At 34.5% G+C, this 22,043-nt stretch overlaps 1 protein-coding gene across 2 annotated transcripts; it reads left to right on the top strand.

Moving 5' to 3' along the window:
* The first annotated feature begins 245 nt into the window (after positions 1 to 245).
* Positions 246 to 21,493, top strand: dsc2l (desmocollin 2 like). Of its 2 annotated transcripts, XM_066719594.1 has the most exons (17): positions 246 to 337; positions 2,277 to 2,423; positions 4,607 to 4,697; positions 5,561 to 5,763; positions 7,557 to 7,661; positions 8,087 to 8,242; positions 8,516 to 8,660; positions 9,634 to 9,788; positions 10,070 to 10,204; positions 12,710 to 12,895; positions 14,297 to 14,544; positions 15,538 to 15,680; positions 16,155 to 16,376; positions 16,853 to 17,074; positions 17,337 to 17,449; positions 18,342 to 18,602; positions 18,875 to 21,493. In XM_066719594.1, exons 1-17 carry the CDS (start codon positions 326 to 328, stop codon positions 19,070 to 19,072), a joined length of 2,742 nt encoding a protein of 913 aa, XP_066575691.1. In that variant the 5' UTR covers positions 246 to 325; the 3' UTR covers positions 19,073 to 21,493. The 2 variants fall into 2 exon arrangements, with proteins under 2 accessions (XP_066575691.1, XP_066575692.1); XM_066719595.1 differs by lacking the exon at positions 246 to 337 and having other exon boundaries at positions 2,193 to 2,423.
* The last annotated feature ends 550 nt before the right edge of the window (positions 21,494 to 22,043 follow it).

Genomic DNA, 22,043 nt, shown 5'->3' with positions numbered 1-22,043 from the left:
TTTTGGGTGTGTTTAATTACCTCAATGATTAAACTGTCTTAACTAAAAGTTACCTAATTACTGGTTGGATTTAAAGAAATGTAGGTAGTGGATGATCTTTACTGTCCCACACAAAGCAACAGGTGATATATTCTTATCAGATAGTTTATTATTATAAAACATCAACAATTCAACATTTTCCACGGTGTTAATAAGCTTTGTATAACTGTGTGTATACGTACAGGCACTACAAAATATGAACTTAGAACATAACTGACATGCCTTACTGACAGCTAGATGAGCCCAGTGAGGATGTGATGGAGCCAAAATTGCAGAGGATTATGGGATGCTTACAATGGTAAGGCTTTATTGTAGTTACTATTATGGAATGCTTAAGATTATAAGGCTTTATTGTAGTTACTATCATTTTGTCAGTTTGTTGCCTTGCTGATTGCTTACAAATGCTTTATTGATGTTGAAAAGTTATAAAAGGAGCCATAAATGTGGACATTTAGTGATAAGATACATTTATATTAACACCCTGCAATTCTTTAGCCCCCCAGGAATAGCTGGATTCTCATATTAAATACCCTGCTGTCCGAAATAAAAGTAAACAGATTCAATCCAAGGAAAAGACAAATAAATAGAACAACTTAAAACAGTGGTGAATAGATCACACCGTGTCACTGAAAACTGGGGAGTAATAGCTGGCATATATCAACAAAAGGGTCTCTCAGCAATTACAGATCAGAGAAAGTGCAGAGAGCATTACAATAATCAGAATTACAGATCAGAGGATTATAGAGGGAAGGAGGATACATCTAAAGATGATTCACATTTCATCCAAACAAACAGGCAGTTCATATACTTCAATATCTGATTGGGCATGCCTCATTGTGCTAATAAATATGACATAGGTAATATGAAAATGGCTGCTGGAAGTTGGAAGGTTATGTTAAAAACTTTCATACATACAGGGATTTTAGCTCATAAGGACAAATTCATATATAGTCCTTATGCACACTGAGACCAGTGAGCCAGTTCTGGAAAAAAGGGGAACATGCCATGGGTACATTGGACATACAAAAACAGCAACATATGGCCAAGTTAAAGGAGTGATAATATTGATATACCAGAATTGCAGAACTGTTCTACATTTATTCTCAGGAGAAAAGAGCAATATTTAATTATCTTATTTTTATTTTAGGTCTGCACTGAGAATTGACTATGAAGACCTAATTGCTAAATAATTAATTGATATACTACATGTTTACCTGGATACTACCAGAAATTGAAAACACAACTATATACCTAGTAGAACTTGAATTAATAATTTGGAAATTTAGGTCATGGAATAATTAATTAATCACAAAATATTTTAATTTAATTCATGTGTTAATCTTGTTAATGATCTCTTAGATGCTGTTAGAAATGAATTATTGAACATTCAATCAGGAATTATGCTACCTATTTTTCCACTGCTTTCCATTAGTTGACTGGACCTCTTTTCCACATCATGCCAGCAAAGCTTATTTAATATGCCAACTTTTATGTGGTCTTATTTTAGGTCTTGTTTAATCTTTTGGGATACTTTCTATAGCTATTTTTGTCCATCTGTGTGCAAATCATAACACAATGATGTCAAACAAATTTTGATGTTCTTGGGTCCATAGATTTGTTTTCCCAACTGTTGTTATTCCAAGCATGCATCTTTCCATGCTTTTGTGTTATTTCTAATTTATTTCATGATTAGTGAGTAGGTTTCAGAGCCACAAGTGAACACTGGTAATATGGATTGATCAAATATGTTTCTCTTTATGCAAATGGTAGATCATTAAATCCATTCCATTCTCTAGGGAAAATAATGCAGATGCATGTCAAATCAGTTACAAATGCAGTTCAATAACTCATTCAATTCCCATTTTATATTGAGCAGTCCCTACATCATTATTATACATCAATCTATGTGATTATCAGTGTATATATTTATTTAACTGAGCAATGGTGACTCGAAAGCAGAGAGTAAATTGTATCCACTCCCACTGATACTCTTCTCAGTGAGCTGCCAGGTAAGGGTGGAGCCCAGACAAGGGTGGGTAAAACAAGCCGAAGGGAGCTGTTGTCTACGCGGGTGTCACGTCAGGATTAGCAGGGTGGGGTGGGAGCAGTTTACACGGTGTGTCATAAAAAGGGCGTCCTACCCTAGTGAGTGTGCGAAAGTAGTAGTGCACCAAGAGTGTAAACCTCTCCCCACTTTCTTTTTTCTGTTTTTTTTAAACCCCACCCACCCAACCCAGCAATTTCATACCCACTTTTGTACCAGCTGGCCTCGGTGCGTTGTACAGTCTGGGACGCGCGTTAAGTGTTTTACTTTCAAAAAACAGCAGATCCACTGCAACAAAATGGCCCAGGATTCATACAACTGGCTCTGCTTTTCTTTCATGGTAAGGACTTTTATTTGTTATTTATATGTGTGTTAGGATCTATTTGTTATGGAATTGTCAAATGCATACTTAAATACACGCAACCCTGCAGTTAACTTACTAAGTAAGGTATTGTTTTAAACTATGCCAGAGTTGCATGTTGTAAGCTACAGTGGTGTGTTTATATTATCTTCACAAGAGGAAACACGGAAGAGCTGCTGTTACTGGTGAAATCGATACTTTTATTGAGTCTGTATTTGTATTTACTTCTTTTCTTTGGCTTTTCCCCTTTATTTTTGTGTTACTTTAAGTAGATTGTGCGCCAGCAATACTAGGTGTGTGCCCGGGTAACAATTTAAAGTTGCAGCAACGTGTGTACGTGTATTCCACAGAATAATGTACAGTGGGAGATTGTAACATTGAATAGAGAAATCTCCATGCGGTTAATACAAATTTTGCTAGAACGGAAAAGTTGGCTATTCTCTGACAACAAAGTAATGTATTCTGTAGATATCTTCAATATTTAAATACACTTGGCAACCTTTGGCGCCGTGTACTGACAAATGCAAACGTATAGGATCCCTTACTAGTTACTCGATTACGCTAGGTAATCAAAATTAGAACGTCGTTTGATTTTAAGTATAGGGCATTGACCGATATTTATACATATTTTACAGAAATACTTGTGGAATTAATAAGGTGATTTTGTGTGTGTGTGTGTGTGTGAAAATAACAATTTAAACATCAGTACATGCACATACAATCAAATACTTGATTTTATCAAATATCGGCACCTTAGAAGGACCTGTATGAAATGTTATAATTTTATTTATTTTAGTAAAGTGGCAATATCACGAGAAAAAAAAAAGTTAAACCTTTCAACCAACCAAAATTAATAACAGAAAGTGACATTCCTGAACCTGCAGGATACTGTAAGCTTGCTCTGTTTTTTGATAACGAGACCAGTGGTTTCATCATTCATCTGCTATATAATCAATTCAAAGACACCATTATGTACCAGGTTTATCATTTACAAGAGAGGTTTTGATTAAATCCTTGCTAACATGCAAAATATATTCCTGTTTGTATTAGGATTATAATTATATTTAATTTTGGACAGACCTTTATGACATTATGTTTGTTAGTTATAGACAACACATTTATATATTCTCTGGTATATTTATAAAGCTATAGCATGATCTATATAATTAAATTTTACTTTTGATCTGTCTTTTCATTTATTTAAGTCAGTATTTTTGACCATTGATACACTGCACTGTAAAAGCTAATATTAGTTAGTTGTATAACAAATTAGTAACTTTGATCAGTATTATCAATGATTCTCACACTATTTTTTTAATTAATTGCTTCAAAAGCCTGAGGTCAATTCAAATCCTCAAAGTGTCACAATGGCTCTTAACAACACAACTGTGACCACTAATATGTGTGCTTAGACTATAGAAAATGAAAATACAAATTATGAATACTTTCCAGATTGAAAGATTTGTTTATTATTATTAATGTGTTCTGCAGTGCATATAGACATGTTTCAGATAGAGCTGTATGGTACTCTAAAACCACCAAAAGCTTATAAATAATATTTACTAATTGTATTGCTCTATATAACAAATGTTTAAAAAACATGTTGTTAAATAAAATGCAGAATAGTGGAGGGTGTGGTTTGTATGTTGGTATCGGTATCGAATATTGTTTAACTGAACTGGTATCGTATCGAAGTTCAAAATTCTAGTATTGTGACAACCCTATTACATAGTGTATAGAGTTTAGTGAGTATACAGAATTATTGAAATGCATTATATTTCCTGTATACTAGTTAATAAAATAAAGTATTATATTACATAATAAAGCACTAGTTAATAAAATGTATAATAAAATAATTTCTCATTCTGTGTGTAATGCATTTTGTTTGATTTTAAGTGTACAGATAGTTATTTGCAAGGTTTTTAAATCGTGAAACACTAGATTAACTGATATGATAGTTTCTACATGGCTGATACATTTTTATTGGTACTGTTTACCTGGAGATGGAGATGCTTTAAATATGTGTTTTGATAGATTACATGGAACATGAAAATGTAACAATTTCTTAACTTTTCAAATTAAATAGTAATGTCTGAAACTCCAAATGTGTTCATATACTGAAATTACAAATGGAGATTAATAGTATACTCTTATTTTTCAAGGTGTTTGCAGTGTCTGCAGAGACTTGTATTCCCAACAGTTTACAGCCAAGTGTACCTGAGAAGTTGAAGGCTGGATTTATCATTTCAAAAGGTAATTCTAATAAGTTTTCAACAGAAATGCTCACCTCACACACTGCATCTTAAAAGTAACAGTACTCAAAACCCTGAGCAGAAAATGTCATTTATAATCATACATAAAAGCAAAAAACTTATAAAATGCTGATTTCTAAAAGTTTGAAAAGTAATATTTGTACAATTATTCAGAGCAATATGTATATTGAAAAGGCTGTGACTGTCAAAACCATTTTTTTAAATGTACTATAGTACTTAAACTCTCAGTTAATATAAGACTATATTTTGGATTTATCCAAAATAATAATACTAATACTTATGAGTTTTATTATTATTTAAATTCTGAATTCAAATCAATAATGCAAAAAGCTAGCAAAGTAGCAAAAGAGACAATGATTAAATGGAAAAGTACACAATTTAAATATATGCTTCAGATCACATTCAATATTAATAATCTAGAAACCATAGTTTTTAGATAATGACTTATTAAGAGGTATTCAATTGTGACGGTATGCCTATTATTATAAACATCAAACCAGTATTTTAGAAGATTTATTCTATGAGAATAATGCATTCTCTCTACATAAGTAATACACAACGATTTGCAAAAAATCTATAATACAGCATGCCATACCATCAGCATGATAAATGTACACCATTGAGAAATTAGGAATTCCACTGAATGAGAGGGGAGATAGGATGCAGCATATATTGTCACTTCCTGTTTGGTTAAAGTTACTGATTTGCCTCATTTCTAACTGTGCACTGTGCATTTACATTTTCAGCATAACCTATAACAACAGGACTTTACAATAGATTACCTTGCTGTAGTTACTTTTAACATTTTAAAGTAATCTTATTTTCTCTTTTGTATACCTTTAGTTAATTTGGAACACTGTATGAACAAGGATATTCAGCTGAGTTCGGACGACTTGGATTTTGCAGTGCAAAGAGATGGTACAATAAGCACTCTTGTAGACACCAGTATCCCTCCTGGAGGGAGGACTTTTACAATATGGTTTGAAGATCAGCAATCAGGACAGAAATGGAAAATGGATGTCATAATGTCATTGGAACCTCAGGAGGTAGGATATGTATAGCCTTAATCAGCAATGTTTTAAGTTCCATAGCAAACAACAGAAATTACATTTAATTTTTGTGAATTAAACAAAGGGCAAAATTGCTAACATTGTAATAAAGTAATACATGTGATTAGTACAATTACAGTCCCAGCAGTATGGTGTAATAATATTTTTCTGATTAATTTATTTACTGTTCAGCAATTTAATATGCTAGGACACTGTCACATTGGATTCCAATTAGTGTAAATGTACAGTACTGTGCAAACATTTTAGGCATGTGTGAAAAAATGCTGTACAGTAAGAATGCTTTCAAAAATAGACAATAGATTATATTTATGAATTAACAAAATGCAAAGTGAGTGAACAGTAGAAAAATATTAATCAAATCCATATTTGGTGTGATCACCCTTTGCCTTCAAACAGCATAAATTCTTCTAGGTACACTTGTGCCAAGTCAGGGATTTTGTAGGCATATAGTCAGGTGTATGATTAAACAGTTATACCAAACAGGTGCTAATGATAATCAATTCCATATGTAGGTTGAAACACAATCATTAACTGAAACAGAAACAGCTGTGTAGGAGGAATAAAACTGGGTGAGGAACAGCCAAACTCAGTTATGGTCGGCCAAGGAAACATACTGCAGCAGATGAAAGACGCATCATGCTTACTTCCCTTCACAATCTTAAGATGTCCAGCAGTGCCATCACCTTAGAATTGGCACAAAACAGTGGGACCCTGGTACACCCATCTACTGTCTGGAGACATCTGGTCAGAAGTGGCCTTCATGGAAGACTTGTGGCCAAAAAGCCATACCTCCGACGTGGCAACAAGGCCAAGTGACTCAACTATGCATGAAAACACAGGAACTGGGGTGCAGAAAAATGGCAGCAGGTGCTCTGAACAGATGAGTCAAAATTTGAAATATTTGTCTGTAGCAGAAGGCAGTTTGTTAACCGAAGGGCTGGAGAGCGGTACATGAATGAGTGTGTGCAGGCAACAGTGAAGCATGTTGGAGGTTCCTTGCAAGTTTGGGGCTGCATTTCTGCAAATGGAGTTGGGGATTTGCTCAGAATGAATGGTCTCCTCAATGCTGAGAAGTACAGGCAGATACTTATCCATCATGCAATACCATCAGGGAGGCATCTGATTGGCCCCAAGTTTATTGTGCAGCATGACAACGACCCCAAACATACAGCGACAGTCATTAAGAACTATCTTCAGCGTAAAGAAGAACAAGGAGTCCTGGAAGTGATGGTATGGCCCCCCCAGAGCCCTGATCTCAACATAATTGAGTCTGTCTGGTATTACATGAAGAGAGAGAAGCAACTGAAGCTGCCTAAATCCACAGAAGAACTGTGGTTAGTTCTTCAAGATGTTTGGGTCAGCCTACCTGCCGAGCTCCTTCAAAATCTGTGTGCAAGTGTACCTAGAAGAATTGATGCTGTTTTGAAGGCAAAGGGTGGTCACACCAAATATGGATTTGATGTAGATTTTCCTTCTGTTCACTCACTTTGCATTTTGTTAATTGATAATTTTTTTGAAACCATTCTTATTTTACAGCATTTTTTCACACCTGCCTAAAACTTTTGCACAGTACTGTATATCACTGAATAGAGCAATAAGCACCATAATTAATACAACTTTCAGAAAAATATGAATTTCTAATCCCATCTGTGATACTGATATCATTGCTTTTTAAAATAGTTTGAAGATCTAAAAGCTCAGAATTATGTTTTATATGTTTTCTCTGTTCTAACATTCATCTAAATTTTTCAATTTTGTCCTGCAATTAGGAGCAGAGTACCAAAGCCCTGAAGCGTGCCAAAAGACGCTGGAGTCCAATGCCCTTCACCATAAAAGAAAATGGTAAACCACCCTTCCCAATGGAAATTGAACGGGTAACTGAATACCTAACATTATGTTTCACTTGAAGATACATCATCAAATGTTTTATTATTCAAATATCCTTGAAAATAATCACATTTTTATATGATGTTTAATTCAACTGCACAATCAGCTCTAATGCATGATAAGATGCTGGAAATGAAGTTTATGTTGGGTCATTTTACATGTTTTGCTAAAGTCAGTCTTAAGTCTAGTCTGTAGCTAACTGAAGCATCTTATTAGTTTATTGTAATTTGTATTCATTATTGTCCTGTATGTCTACAATTAGAATGCAGTAGGATAAAGATAGTAACTTCTATTTATCAATTACAAATATTTTGGTGGAAAGAAATAAAGCTTTGGCAAAGGACAGCAATTGATAATGATATATTACTCAATTAATTAAATATTAATTACATTGTACCAATTTTTTCTCCAGATAGGGTCTGATAGCTCACAGAATTACAGCGTTAATTATAGAATCAGTGGACCTGGAGTAGATATGCCACCTGTAGGTTTGATCACGGTGGATCCCAAAACAGGAATGTTGAGTGTGACTAGGCCTGTTGACCGTGAACAGTACCCAGAGATCATAGTAAGTATTTCATGTTTTTTCTGGCCAAATATGACTCTATTAAAGATAAAACAAAACATGTGTTCTCTTACTTAATGCTGAAGTGTCATAAACTTGGGAGCAATAAAATACTATACCATTGATACTAAATATCACATCACAGATGCAGCAAAATGATGCTAGTCTGCTGTGGGGGAGGCTGGATATTGATGTAATGTTATGTACACTAAACTGAAGTTAGAATTCATCCATATGCTGTAATTTAAAATTAACATTTTGTTTTGTTGTCTCTAGTTTCAGGCACGAGCAGTAGATCCAGTGACCGGTAAAGACAGAGATGACCCACTTCCATTCACCGTGAAGATTGAGGATGTTAATGACAATGCCCCTCAATTTGTTGGTGGGCTTAAGCTCTCAGTGCCAGAACAATGTGATCCTGGTGAGAATTGTAATGTATATAGAGAAGTAGTATTTGTAATTGTATTTATATGTAATATGGAAGTATTAAATAAGGGTTAAGGGCATCTGCCAAGAAATAAATAATAAATAGTGTTCATTTTAACACTTTAACGGATTTGATGAAAACCGAACCAATCAAAAATGTATCAGAGCTTTTAAGCACATTCCAATGTAGGAGTTTTGAAATGCACCACTGCTTAAAATGACTGCTTGCATAATGACTATTCAGAAATGTTTTGTCCATTAATAGCATAGTTTTATGCTTTGCTTTCAATTAAGAAATTGATGTCTAAATATTACAACTTTAAAAATTGAGAACAGAATCATAACTTTAGATACTGTATGATTTTAAACTAATCTCACTTTCAGTTCAAAAGTAGCCACCAACCGTATGGGATATTGTTGCCAGGGTGCACACTAGGTACTAAGTATGTAAATCCTAGCGTCCAAAGGTGTTTGCTGGAGATTACCTAATCTCCACCCCTTAACTACACCAGCTCTGAGTAGAATGACCTCCTTTTCTTCACCGTGGTTGTAGGTGAATATTGGGAAGACTTCACTTGCTTGAGCTTCAGTTTGTTAATGTGAGTCGTATCCTCCCTACAGCCTGTATCGTTGCTGCTGGATGCTGTTTTCACCCCCCTGCTTGGATTATTTTGTACCATTTTTTTTCTCTCTCTCTACTCAAAACATATAGCACTGTACGGTACAGTTAGAAACCTGTATGGTTACGTCCAGCCTCCTTCCTCTGCTGCTCCTCTGTGCTTAGTAATTATTATATATTCCATACTGCTGGTGGCTTATTTTGACTATCACAGAACCATTATTTACGTATTTATCTGTTCATCAAAAAATGTTTCAATTCCATAATATTTTTCATTGAAATGGACAAAGTTTACATTTATTCTTCACCATGCAGAACTAACTAGATTCATATTAATTTCTGATTGTAGACACTATAGTGGGAACAATAAATGCCACTGACAGAGATGAGGTAGGCACACCTCACACTGCAATAAGATATAAACTTCTTTCTGGAGATGATCTGTTTGCAATAAATCATTTAAATGGAAGACTGATCACCAAGTCCACTGCCCTTGACAGAGAGGTATTTTCTTTATTTTTTCTTGTTTATCGATTTGTCCTCCTATTTACATGTTAATCTTCTTAATATGTAGTGGTTGCTTACAGTAGGTTTTATCAGAACATATACAATTCACACTTTAAATCTCCTTTGAGTTTAAGTATTTCAAAAGTAAATGTTTTTTATTTTTAAATGACAAATCTAAATTGCACATACAATGTGGTAAGATCATATAATAAACAATTATAAAATGATTTTCGAATATGTGGAGAATTGACAGTGCTTTGTTTTTTGTTATATTTCAGGTGAAAGACACACACACAGTACTCATGGAAATCAGAGATATGAATGGAGCTCCAGAAGGCCTATTCAATACAGCAACTGCTACTATTCAGTTAACTGACATTAATGATAATCCACCTACATTCAGTCAAAAATCTGTAAGTTGCTTCCCTGTCAATATAAATTTTAGACTTAAATTGCACTTGCATTTATGTTTATTTAAAAATAGTATACATTAGCAGTAATTTCTGCATTTAAGGATTTTTTTTTCGGGCAGGATTAAATCAAAAATATTCGTGCTGCGAGACGCTCGCAGAAGCATTAGCGGCATGTCTGCAAATGGAAATCGCACTGCTAAACTCTCGCGGTATTAAATCTAACCCGATTTGCGCACAATGGCACAATGCGAGAGAATAAAACTTTCACACAGCCGCTACTAGAAAACTACACTGTACTCAGTTGCGCTTTCATGTTTAGTTAGATGCTACTCTCTTCTAATTTTTAAAGTAAATCCCTTGATGTACAGTTGTGTAGTTATGTGCTATTAGCAGCCGGCCCAACAATACAGTGGGAGTGGTTACATTTGCACTATATTAAATCAAGAAAATATCTGCGAGAAAACACCCTGAAAATGCTCTCGCAGCTCCTCGTTTTAGACACTTCGGAGTTGTCTAAAGCCTCTTGCATTTAAGGCACAGTGGAAAGAAAGTCAGATTGGCACAGGTTTGCGCAGGCGCAGCTCCGAGTTTATTCATAACCTCTGCGGCTCTGTGTGTCCAGTGGAAATACCTGATTATTGCTACAGTAACTACAATACAGGTGTACAGTGTGGGTAACAAATTACATGTTGCGCCCAACATCCACACAAACGAAATGTTGCCTATTGTTCGTGCACAGAGAGAAAATATGTTGTTACTGAATGTCATTTTATATTTTGTTCAGCAATGTGTCAGTGTTTTGATCGTATTTATTTCATGACTTATTTGTTTAATTCACTTGTTCGTTTATTCTGCTGTTGCTTTGTTCGTTCTGAAAACTATTTGATGTCTTAAAAATCTTTCGTGAGAGTAGTGCCTATCGAGTAAATATTAATCCTCACTCGTACTCACTACAATGTTATGTATATTCAGCCTATATCATATATAAGGGGGGTGTTTCCATGCATGATACATTTCAAGTTTTACATGCAAAAGAAGGGTGGGCTGTGTTCCTTTCAATTTTAAAATGAGAAAATGCACTCACCAGTGAGAAACGCCTTATTTCAGACGGGTATATCCAACAGAACAGCAGAGGTAATGCCGTCCAGTATCCATTTATATTAGGTTAGCATAAATATTGTTGTTAAAATATATTAGCCAGCAGTTCACGAGTTGAGCATTGACTGTCACTCACATCCAGATACAGCCTAGAAAACACTTGGATTTCACAGGACCGGTGCAGTGCCGGGACTAGTTAAAAATAAACTAAAGGATAATAATCGCATCGTAGCAGCCAATGTTATTAATATTGTATGAACAGCTGGCTGGTGTTCGGTTTAAAATCATGTAAAGCACAAATAATAAAACGGACACAAAAGTCCTCTCCACATCAGGCTGTGTCGTTCGTAGTGTTTCCTGTCTCAGTTTTTAAAATGAAACACAAACCAAACCCACAGTCGCTGCTCCTCCATCAGAGGGACGGACTTCACAGTGGCCTGGTTTTGCAAAAAAAGCTCTGGGACGCGTCTGGCACGGCATGGCAGACACGACACTTAAGCCAGTGGAACCGAGGCAATAGAAACTCCAAAACGGCGGCGGAAACAGCTCATTTTCAATGAACAGTTGCGGCTTCTTTTTAGTTGCAATTTTCTTGCAATGATAAATGTAACTATGAGTTTTGTAGCCGGTGCGTCACAGTTTGTTTTTAATCTGCAGCACTACACATAAACCAGCTAACACACAACATTACCACAACATTATAGCAATGTAATTCAACATTGTGGCAACATTGTGTGTTAGCTGGGAAGTGGAAGCTGAATAAAATATTGACATTGATCTGTTATTCACCCAACCACTGATCCACCCACTAATAGATAACGCCTAGGAAAGGGCGTCTGCCAATAATAATAATAATTATAATAACTACACAACTTTCATCAATGACGGCTTTGGTTTTTATTTTAATTTTTTTTCTTCTCATATTTGTAACCGCTACAAAGTATAGGCTTGTAGTGTTGTGTCGGTGGGGAGATTAATGCTGTGGATTCACAGCATGGAGCGCCAGATCGCTGTTTATCTGCTTTATTGACCCATCGCTGCTCCTCACAACCCGTCCTGCTCTTCCGCCTCCGGTTTCTCTTCAATTTCAGACTGTGATTGGCTTGCGGTGCCTCTCGCACTGCCCGCCCATCCCAGAAGCCACGCCCTCAACAGGCTCTTCCCCGCTCACAGACCCTCATATTGTAGATTTAATTCAGCGAGGAGCTGTGCTGCGACATTCCCTGACATTCTTCAGCAACTTTTCGCGTTCGCACTTTGCGAACATTTTTGATTTAATCCTGCCCTAGGACTCCAAGATGATCAAAATTACAGATATCTTTCACAATTTTGAAATATTACAAATATTTGAAATCTATTCATGCTTAAACATTTCTTTAAGATGTTTCTTCTTTAATTGTTTTACAGTATGCTGCTTCAGTTAAAGAAAATGTGGGTCAAGGTTTGATTTTGCGAATTCCAGTAGAAGACAAGGATCTAGTAAATACTCCCAACTGGAAAGCAAAATATTTTATTAAAAAGGGGAATGAAAATGCGATATTTAGAATTGAAACAGAACCAAAAACGAATGAAGGGCTCTTGTATATGAATAAGGTAAGTTTTTAAAATATATTAATATATATATGTAATATATAGTTAACTAATTGAATACATTTAATTGAAAATAATTTGGTTTTCCCAGCAGGAAAGAAAACCACAACAAAATATTTCAATATATTAAGAATATGTAAATTATGTCTGTAAATTAATCTGACCTTTTGAAACTTTTTAGTGCACAAAAGCTTTACCAGTACCAAATCAATAGGGGAAAAAGAGACCTAATAAGGAGTTATATTTGTTAATACCCAACCAAAGAAATGCATATATTATTTCATAAATATATAATGGTTAAAAAAAAAAAGTGTTAGCTGGGCGAGCACTCTGTAATGTTGCAATAACCACATAGTTAGGTACATAAATATTTGGACAGTGACACAATTGTCATCAGTTCTGTATGCCACCACAATGGATTTGAATGAAAGAAAGTGTAGACTTTCATCTTTAATTTGAGTGTAGTTACATCCAAATTGGGTGAACGGTGTAGGAACTACACCCATTTTAATATGTGGACCCCCCAATTTTTATTTTTTATTTTTCTTGGAGGAAATTTTAGGGGCTCAAAAGTATTTGGACAAACTAACATAATCATGAATTAAATTTTGAGATTCAAAACGCCCCAACAACAAGCAGGAACTAAAGACAGCTGCAGTGCAGGCCTGGCAGAGCATCACCAGGGAAGAAACCCAGCATCTGGTGATGTCTATGGGTTCCAGACTTCAGGCAGTCATTGATTGCAAATTATTTGCCACCTAGTATTGAAACTCCCAATTTCATTCATGATTATGTTAGTTTGTCCAAATACTTTTCAGCCCTTAACCATTCACCCAATTTGGATGAAAGTCTGCACACCTTGATTATTTCCTTTCAAATCCATTGTGGTGGCGCACAGAGCCAAAATGATGACAATTGTGTCACTGTCCAAGTATTTATTATTTATTTAACTAACTGTATAATTAAAACATTTAGAAATGTATGAGATGTAATATGCAGTAGTGAGGAGTAGTTGTAAGGGCTCTGGTCTCCTAAATTGACAGTCGGGAGTTCAATCCCAGGTGGGGGGACACTTCTGTTGTACACTTGAGCAAGGTACTTAACACAGATTGCTCTACACTTAATGTGTAGTTTGTAAAAGTGATTAATACTAAAACTATTTTTAAAACTCCTTGGATTTTCCAAAATGCTACACAATTTTGAGGGGGGAAAAATACATCTTCAGCTACAGATAGATAGAGATTAGTAAATGTTTTCTGAATAACCAAAGTATGTTAATTTCTTTCTAAAATAAAATCCACTTTCCTGAACTTAGTATCTGTATTTGTGTCTGTCTGCCCCTGAAAAGGGATACTCTTGGGTTAAAATAATACCAACTGTCTTCCGTTCTATCTAACTAAATAGCCATTGGATTATGAGAAAGACATAAATGTGACATTGGAGATAAGCGCTGAGAATGAAGCAAAGCTGGAACACACTAGTGCAACATGGGCCACTGTTCCTGTGAATGTCAATGTGTTAAATGAAGATGAAGGTCCAGAGTTCACAGTTCCAAATTTGCTCCTTCGAGTTATGGAGAATTCGCCAAATGGAACTCTTATTGGGAACTACAAAGCAATCGACCCAGAAACTAAATCCAGCAATGGCATCAAGTGAGTTTTTTATATAATGTAATGTCCAGTGTTTATTGTTTGTTTGTTTGTTTGTTTGAATTTCTGATTAGCAGAAAGTGTCATCTTACTGAAAATGAAGCTGCGGAGTACAGTCCTCTAGTTTTCTAAAAGCGGGTGGATCAAAGTTTTGATTTAATCCCAGGCTTGGTGAACTTGTGTGCTGAAGTGACTTACCTAGCCTGGGTTTTACATCATCCTTTCCCTGCAGCACTTGAAATGCAGCCCTGATTGTAACTTTGAGAACCTTATATGGAAGACATGATATTTGTGTCATTTTAATGTCATAGCATGGGTCTTAGTAGTATGGACACCTTTTGATAAGGTTGTACTGTTCTCAACTACGATCATGTCCTTAGAACACAGACTATTGTTCTGAATAGCAGGGTGATCCTTACGATTATTGTATGTACATAATTAATTATGTGGAATCCTTATACTGCTGCTTTTGTCCTACTACTGAAATAACTTTTTGCCAGTGGAAGATATTTTATTGGTAGTGGAAAAGCAGTTTTCTTTATTTGGTGGTCTGTGATGCATTTTGGTTTGGCCCACCTGTACCTACAAAAGTCCAAAACGTTAAAGTCCAAAAATAATACAGACACTGTTTTAGGTACATCAGATCAACAAAAAATACTATAGGCTAATGTAAACCAATTTAGAAACAATATGGAAAGAGCATGGTTACATTTGAAACTGGACCTATTCAAATACAACAGTTGAGTTATGTGTCGATGGATAAGTAGTTTATGCAGCAAAATGGATTTAACATTATTTTTTTATTGTGCAATTGTGACAGGTCTTTGGTTCACTAATGTTTTGACATGGCCTTATTCTGCCAACTAAATAACTGAATTTAAGATCTCTGCATTAGAAGATATTGTTGGTGTATTAAATGCCTAATATTTATATAATCAACTAAGATACATTTTCACTTGCAACTTGTCAAGTATTAAGTATTTTCTGATTCATCAGGTACTCTAAAGTCTCGGATCCTGGTTCATGGATTAATGTTGGAGAAACCACTGGAGACCTCAAGGTTGCTAACACAATAGACAGAGAGTCACCACTGGTAACAAATGGCCTCTATAACATTACAGTGAAAGCTGTTGATTCAAGTGAGTTGCGCTTTTTGGTTCAGACCTGTTTCCTTATGCTGATAGTGTTGAGGGATTTGTTGACGAACATATCAACAGTACAAATCTTAATGGTGATAGGCTTGTTCACCAGAGTGGAATGTACTGTAAAAACCTTCCCGCTAATTCCATATTACAAACCCAGTGTTGATAGAGAAATCTTATGGTACAACACTGAAAACAAAACAGCCAATACCAGTTTAGTAATTAATGATTAGCTGGTGGGTTATGAGGAAATTATCATTAGGCAAGCACAATTTTTTCAGTGCTTCATAATGCTTTTGTTAGGCTGATCACAGTTTGAACAAATATTTGTTTTTTAACTTTGTAAAAATAATTTTCTTGTGATGTATTTAACAACTTAATTCAGAACTTAAAATGTATAATATTTTAACCATTTTATTTTTTTAACCATTAAAAAATGTTTTAAAACTGTACTTTATTTTTTTGCTTTAGGCCAGAAACCTGCTACTGGAGTTGTCAGCCTTTACATAGAAGATGTCAATGATAATAATCCAGAAATCCAATCAAAAAGTTTAAATATCTGTGCACAGAATAATAATCTGGGCTTGACGACACTGGAAGCAAAAGACAAAGATGGCGATCCTTTTTCTAGTCCTTTCAGTTTTGACCTTGGAGACAACCAGGATGGGAAATGGATATTAAAAAATATAAAAAGTATGAATCGCATACTATCATGAATACCTTTGTCAGACTTTAGACAATTAACACAACACAATTTTTATTAGACATACAATTTCCTATATTTTAGATACACTGGTACAAACCCTAATGTCTTATGCATCAACCCTTAAACTCAAAAGACTCAATTCAGTAAATCCCTTAATAATATTTGAGACATTAAATTAGGTGTTAATTAACTGGCAGTTTCTCAAACATGGATGATAACCCTGCAGAATGCAGTTGTTTTATGTAATGAGGATCATGTCCTTTTACTTGAATAATTGAATAATTGAAGCTGCCATCTGCCATCCAAAAGCATGTTCAAAAACATTTGATTTGCATACACGTAAATGTTATATTAATTTCTTGCTGTATGTCTCAATTCACAAAAATGTTCTCCATTGTAACTACTTTTGCATTTTGATATTTTACACTTTTTTTATCTTTGTTTTTAAATAATTTTCTTTTAGATGAGACAGCTGAGCTTCACCAAAACAAAGAACTTCCAGTAGGGTTATACACAGTTCCTGTAATGGTGAAAGATCTACAAAATAAAGGAGAGTTACAGACTGTTAGCGTCAGGATCTGCAAATGTTACGGCGGACAGTGTCTTGCTGAACGTAACTCCTCTGCGTTTGGAAAATGGGGGATTCTCGCATTGCTGTTATCATTGGCTTTATTGCTCCTGCTTTGTAAGTAAAATGTTCAAGCTACCAATATATATTAGCAAAAGACCCTAACATACATCTGCAATAACAGCACATGCTGATAGTATAAACTCAAGTTATGTCCGATGTTTTTAGACATAAATATAGTATTTCTCTAGAATATAGTAATCTATAGTAATCCTGTTTTAGACATTTTCCTAGCATTAATAAATGTATAAAGAGACATAATTATGAATTCATTAAACAATTTAAGATATTAATGTATATGTGTATTTTTCCAAATCAGGTATTTTCTTTAGTTTTGCCTGTGCAACTAAAAAAGAAAAAGTTTACATTGATGATGCGACTGATGGCATGCTTCTGAAATCCAATACTGAGGGGCCAGGTGAAGAAATGATGGTAAGTTAAAGTACATTGTCACACTAACGTACTTATATTATAGATATTATAGATATGGCCGTAAATTTGAGGCTTTGTAATCTGTAAATCGATAGAATCAGTCTAAAATGTCTACAATAATGAAAAAATTAGAAAATGTTATTGAATCTAGCCCAGTATCTTCTTTCATTACAAAAGATGATTTTTTTATAAACAGATGTGTATCTGTATTTAAATTGATAAAACTGTTTTAACTGTAACAATCCTTATAAAACACACAGTGAACAAAGTCACCTGAATGATGAAAACTGAAAAGAAGCTACTATGGCATTCCACAAATCTTTAATTTCTTTTTACTTGTTTGTTTGTGCAGAATAATTTTTAAATGTGCTTCAATATCTGATGAAGGATCTACACGTTTTTAAAGCTAAGATCATCTAATAGATGATGTTATCATTAAGATGATAATGAGATTTGCTTAGTTGTTTAACAAAAACATTACAATACATTTTTAATTAAAATATAATTAGTATAGATCCATTTGTGTTGGTAAATCCAATGCCATTTGTTTGTGTATTGTATTCATGTTGATAAAAATCTATAACATGAATACTTCAATAATTATGATGATCAACTAGCTAAACATTCAGTTACTTAAATAATTAGCAATGGAAGTATCATTTTTAAATGGTGAGGTAATCAGAGTGTTTAATCACTACCAATCCGTTCAGTCATAGATACCAGTATAAAAAAAAATGGGTAAAGAAATTGGGCTTTTCCTTTGCTCTAGAACTTTATAAAATACTATGGTTGTAATAAGGACTGTGAGAAGTCATAGGCATAATCTGTACTTCAGACCTGTAATATATATCATCTATAATGACTGATTTTTATGTTTTCCTTCTTCTTTCAGAATCCAAATCTTAAGGTAATTCCTTCTGCCCCAGCTCAGCTATATGGGGAACCGATCATATCTAACGGCAGTGGACAGGGAACTCTCAATTCCAATGTCTTTCTAAACAACAAAATTGTGCACACATCCAGGGAGATGATAAACGAGGTTGCACTTTCTGATAACTACAATGGCACAGCCCATATGTTTGGTGGAAATAACTACATGGAGTCAGCTCAATATTCTGAAACTTGGATGACGAATGGGTTGTTTATAGATCAGGTAAACCTGTTTGATTAATATTCATTAAATAGATTATTATTATAAAATTAAATGAAAGAGGAAACTAAAACAATGTAATTTATGAACAGATCCAGTCTGCAGAGAACTGTCCTGTTTAATTCCTCACACCTTCTGAGCTCTACAAATGTATAGTTTTGGAATGTCACTTTGTTTAATTGCCCCAGCCATGTTAATATAACCAAGTTTGACTGTTCTTGTTACACCTTATATATGAATATACAAAGCAAACTATTTTTTGCTTTTTTTCACAGAAACTGAATTCCTACTTAACGGAAGGGACTGACAGGTATGCAGGTGATATAATTCACTCCTATGGCTTTGAAGGGAAGGGCTCACTTGCTGGATCAGTGGGTTGCTGCAGTGACCTGGCTAATGAAGAAGGATTAGAGTTTTTAAATACACTGGGACCAAAATTCAGGACACTGGCAGAGATTTGCACTAAGAAATGAAGAGTTCAATAATGTGTTTGGCATTACTGTTTTATCATTATCTCAAATAAAATCTCCCTAAAAAGGTAGAATAACATTTTTACACATGATGAGACATGTTACACAGATGAATTACCGTGGGCACTGTTTGGTAGTGATATATGGGCAACGCCTCTTATACAAATGTTAAATGCAGTGTTGGTGTGAATGTTTGTGTTGAAAGGTGTATTTCCTATCTGTTAACAGTGAAAGCATTTTAGCTTCCTTACATCCTGTAAATGAATTTACTTTTAGCTAAGTATTTTGAATTGCAGATTTGTATAGTGCTTTCTGTTGTAGAAATCAGTCTGAAATGTCTGGGCAGGAAGGTGGGGGGCAGGGACTCAAAGGGTTCAGACTTGTTTTTTTTATTTGTGTTTGTTTTGTTGCTTTTCTGTATATGCATCATATCACATTTTGGAATTAAAGCTGTAAAAACAAGAACCAGATTTTCAGATTTTTTGCCACGATGCTGGGCTCTTGTAATAGGCAGGGCCTCAGGACATAGACCAAGAACAGGGAGTATAGTGCAGTAAGTGCAGGTTTATTGTCACTATTATTATTAATATTAGAAAACTGGTTAAGGACATTATTAGTTCTGATTGTATTGATAATTTTAAAGATAATGCAAAAGCTTTTTTATGTGTATATATATTTTCCTCTAAATCTTGCATAGTCCCTTTGTGTTGTCAAGAAATTCTAAGAACATATAGTAGATTCCCAAAACTCAAATTTGAAATACAAAATTGTTTTTAACTTGTGGATATCAATACTTTTGTAGAAATGTGTGCCTCTATGAGGTGTATGTTCAATCACTTCACTTCTTGTTGTAACTGAGGCCCCTTGGAACCCCTGGAACTTTTGTTTGTGTGTGTTAGTTTTACTTGCATGCTATAATGACTATGCACTTGGTAGTAGCACTCATAGTTTCTAATGTATACCTTGGAAGGATCTCGAATAATATGGCAAGCAAGGGGGTAAAATGATTTTTCCATAAAAAGTTGCACCTGACTATTCAATATATCTGAAGGTGGTTTTGGAAAAAAGCAAAAATGAATCTTGGAAATTGCTTATGTTCAGATTTCATGTGCAAAATGAATGGTCAATCCTATTCCAAAATTGTTAGCTACCAGTTATCAGGAACTCCATAGTTCTGAGATAACTGAGATAAATGAACCCATTTTGTGAAAATATCTGTACAGGATTGCCATTTTATTTTATTGGACATCCTCCATTACAGTTTGTCAAAAGTTCACTCATGTCATTCTCTTGTGCCTTACTCTATCGATTTGGGGTCTGAAATAGCCACCTGGTATCAATTAAAATAGTCAGGATGAGTTACCTATATGGTCTGTGACACAAAGCGTATGTCATATGCATTTATATGGATATGTATCCTTGCTCTTGGCCCACTCCATTGCATTTTAGATTCCCATTTCTCTTAAAGAGCAAATTCCTACCTTTGTCAAATGAGTTTTGTATTGTTGAAAACACAAAATTGAAAGATGCTTTCAATGTATTCCTTGGCTGTCCCTACTATCCTTTTAAGCTGTAATTAGTGTTGTAAATCAATATCCAGTTGTCAGTTAGATCCTGGAGATCTCATGACAAATCATGCATTCATTTATTATTGCTTTCCATTAAAAGGGCACTCTTTAAATTATAACCAGATGGCTTATTACTAGCCAGTGTGCTGTCAGGTAATTATTTAAGTGAAGGGAGTCATTGAGAGAAAATAGAGAGAAAAAAAATGTACTTAATACATGTTTGATTGCGCATTAGATCTTTGTGATTTAATTCCTAACCTAACCTAAATTAACAAGGGCTAATCACAGCTTTAAAGATAGGTAGGGACAGCTCCAATAAATGTAAAACATAGCCAACTTAATGGTTAAAGGTGTTTGCCTTGTATTATAAAATTAAGCTACAATTTATACATGGTTTTGTGGTGGTCATATTAAGCTATTGCATACAGATTTTGTCATTGTAAATTATCCTTATTGGCTACAGCGAGGATGAAGCTTACAATCATGGAAAAAATGTTTGCACACCTTTTGTGTCTATAAGAATTTTTTTTTTTTTTAATTATTCTAAACCACACTTGCATATATAGATGTCTGTAATTATGCAATTCAATTAGATGGGATGTTAAATTTAAGGTTGTTAAGATGTAATGTGTAGGTTAAAAACAAAGGACCTGTTTGAACCACCCTTGTTCCAACTTCAGCCCATTTCAGGTGTGCAAGGATTTCTTCCTTCAAAATAAGTTAAATAGCGGGTGATCTGTAAATGTTTATTTGAAACATTAAAACTTTTCTGTTTTTCTAATTTTTCTTGTGCACACTTCTGACTTTTTAAACTGTAGGAAATAGTTTTTACCACTCTATTAAATGTTATTTTTAACGTGTGTGTAATATATTCATTTATTTACACTAGTTTACTACTTGATGTTAAAAGGTTATGCTTCATGCATTTTTTATTCCTTAACGATATATAGATAGTAGGGTTCAAAAGTACATGTATAAACATAACTCTTTCAAAGATTCCTTTTTATTGTATTAAGATACAGGATTCTTTATGTAACATTCATAAACATGATAACTTGGTAATGCTGACATGTATTTATTTTAGTTCAGTAAACAAAAACCTACTATAGGCTTTTTAGCTCCCATTCAGGTGTGTGGACCTTTGAACTGCATACTGACGCATGTTATAATCTGGCGTAAGTACATTATATCCTAACAGAATTGTTGCACACTAAGATGGCGTCAGTAGGAAGTAGTATTTCTTCATTTTGCAAATAATGTAAATGCACCACCTCATGGATCTAAAGCTCTATTACACCACACTGACTTTCAGCTGATACTAGGAAAATGTGTAATGGCTGTTGTCGATTCAAATACTTAAGAGGGACTCAATGAGCTTATAAATATTGAGTGAAATGGTAAAATAA

This window comes from Amia ocellicauda, chromosome 2 (assembly GCF_036373705.1).
Source record: "Amia ocellicauda isolate fAmiCal2 chromosome 2, fAmiCal2.hap1, whole genome shotgun sequence".
Classification (NCBI taxonomy): domain Eukaryota; kingdom Metazoa; phylum Chordata; class Actinopteri; order Amiiformes; family Amiidae; genus Amia; species Amia ocellicauda.
This window is presented reverse-complemented; position numbering and strand designations above follow the sequence as displayed.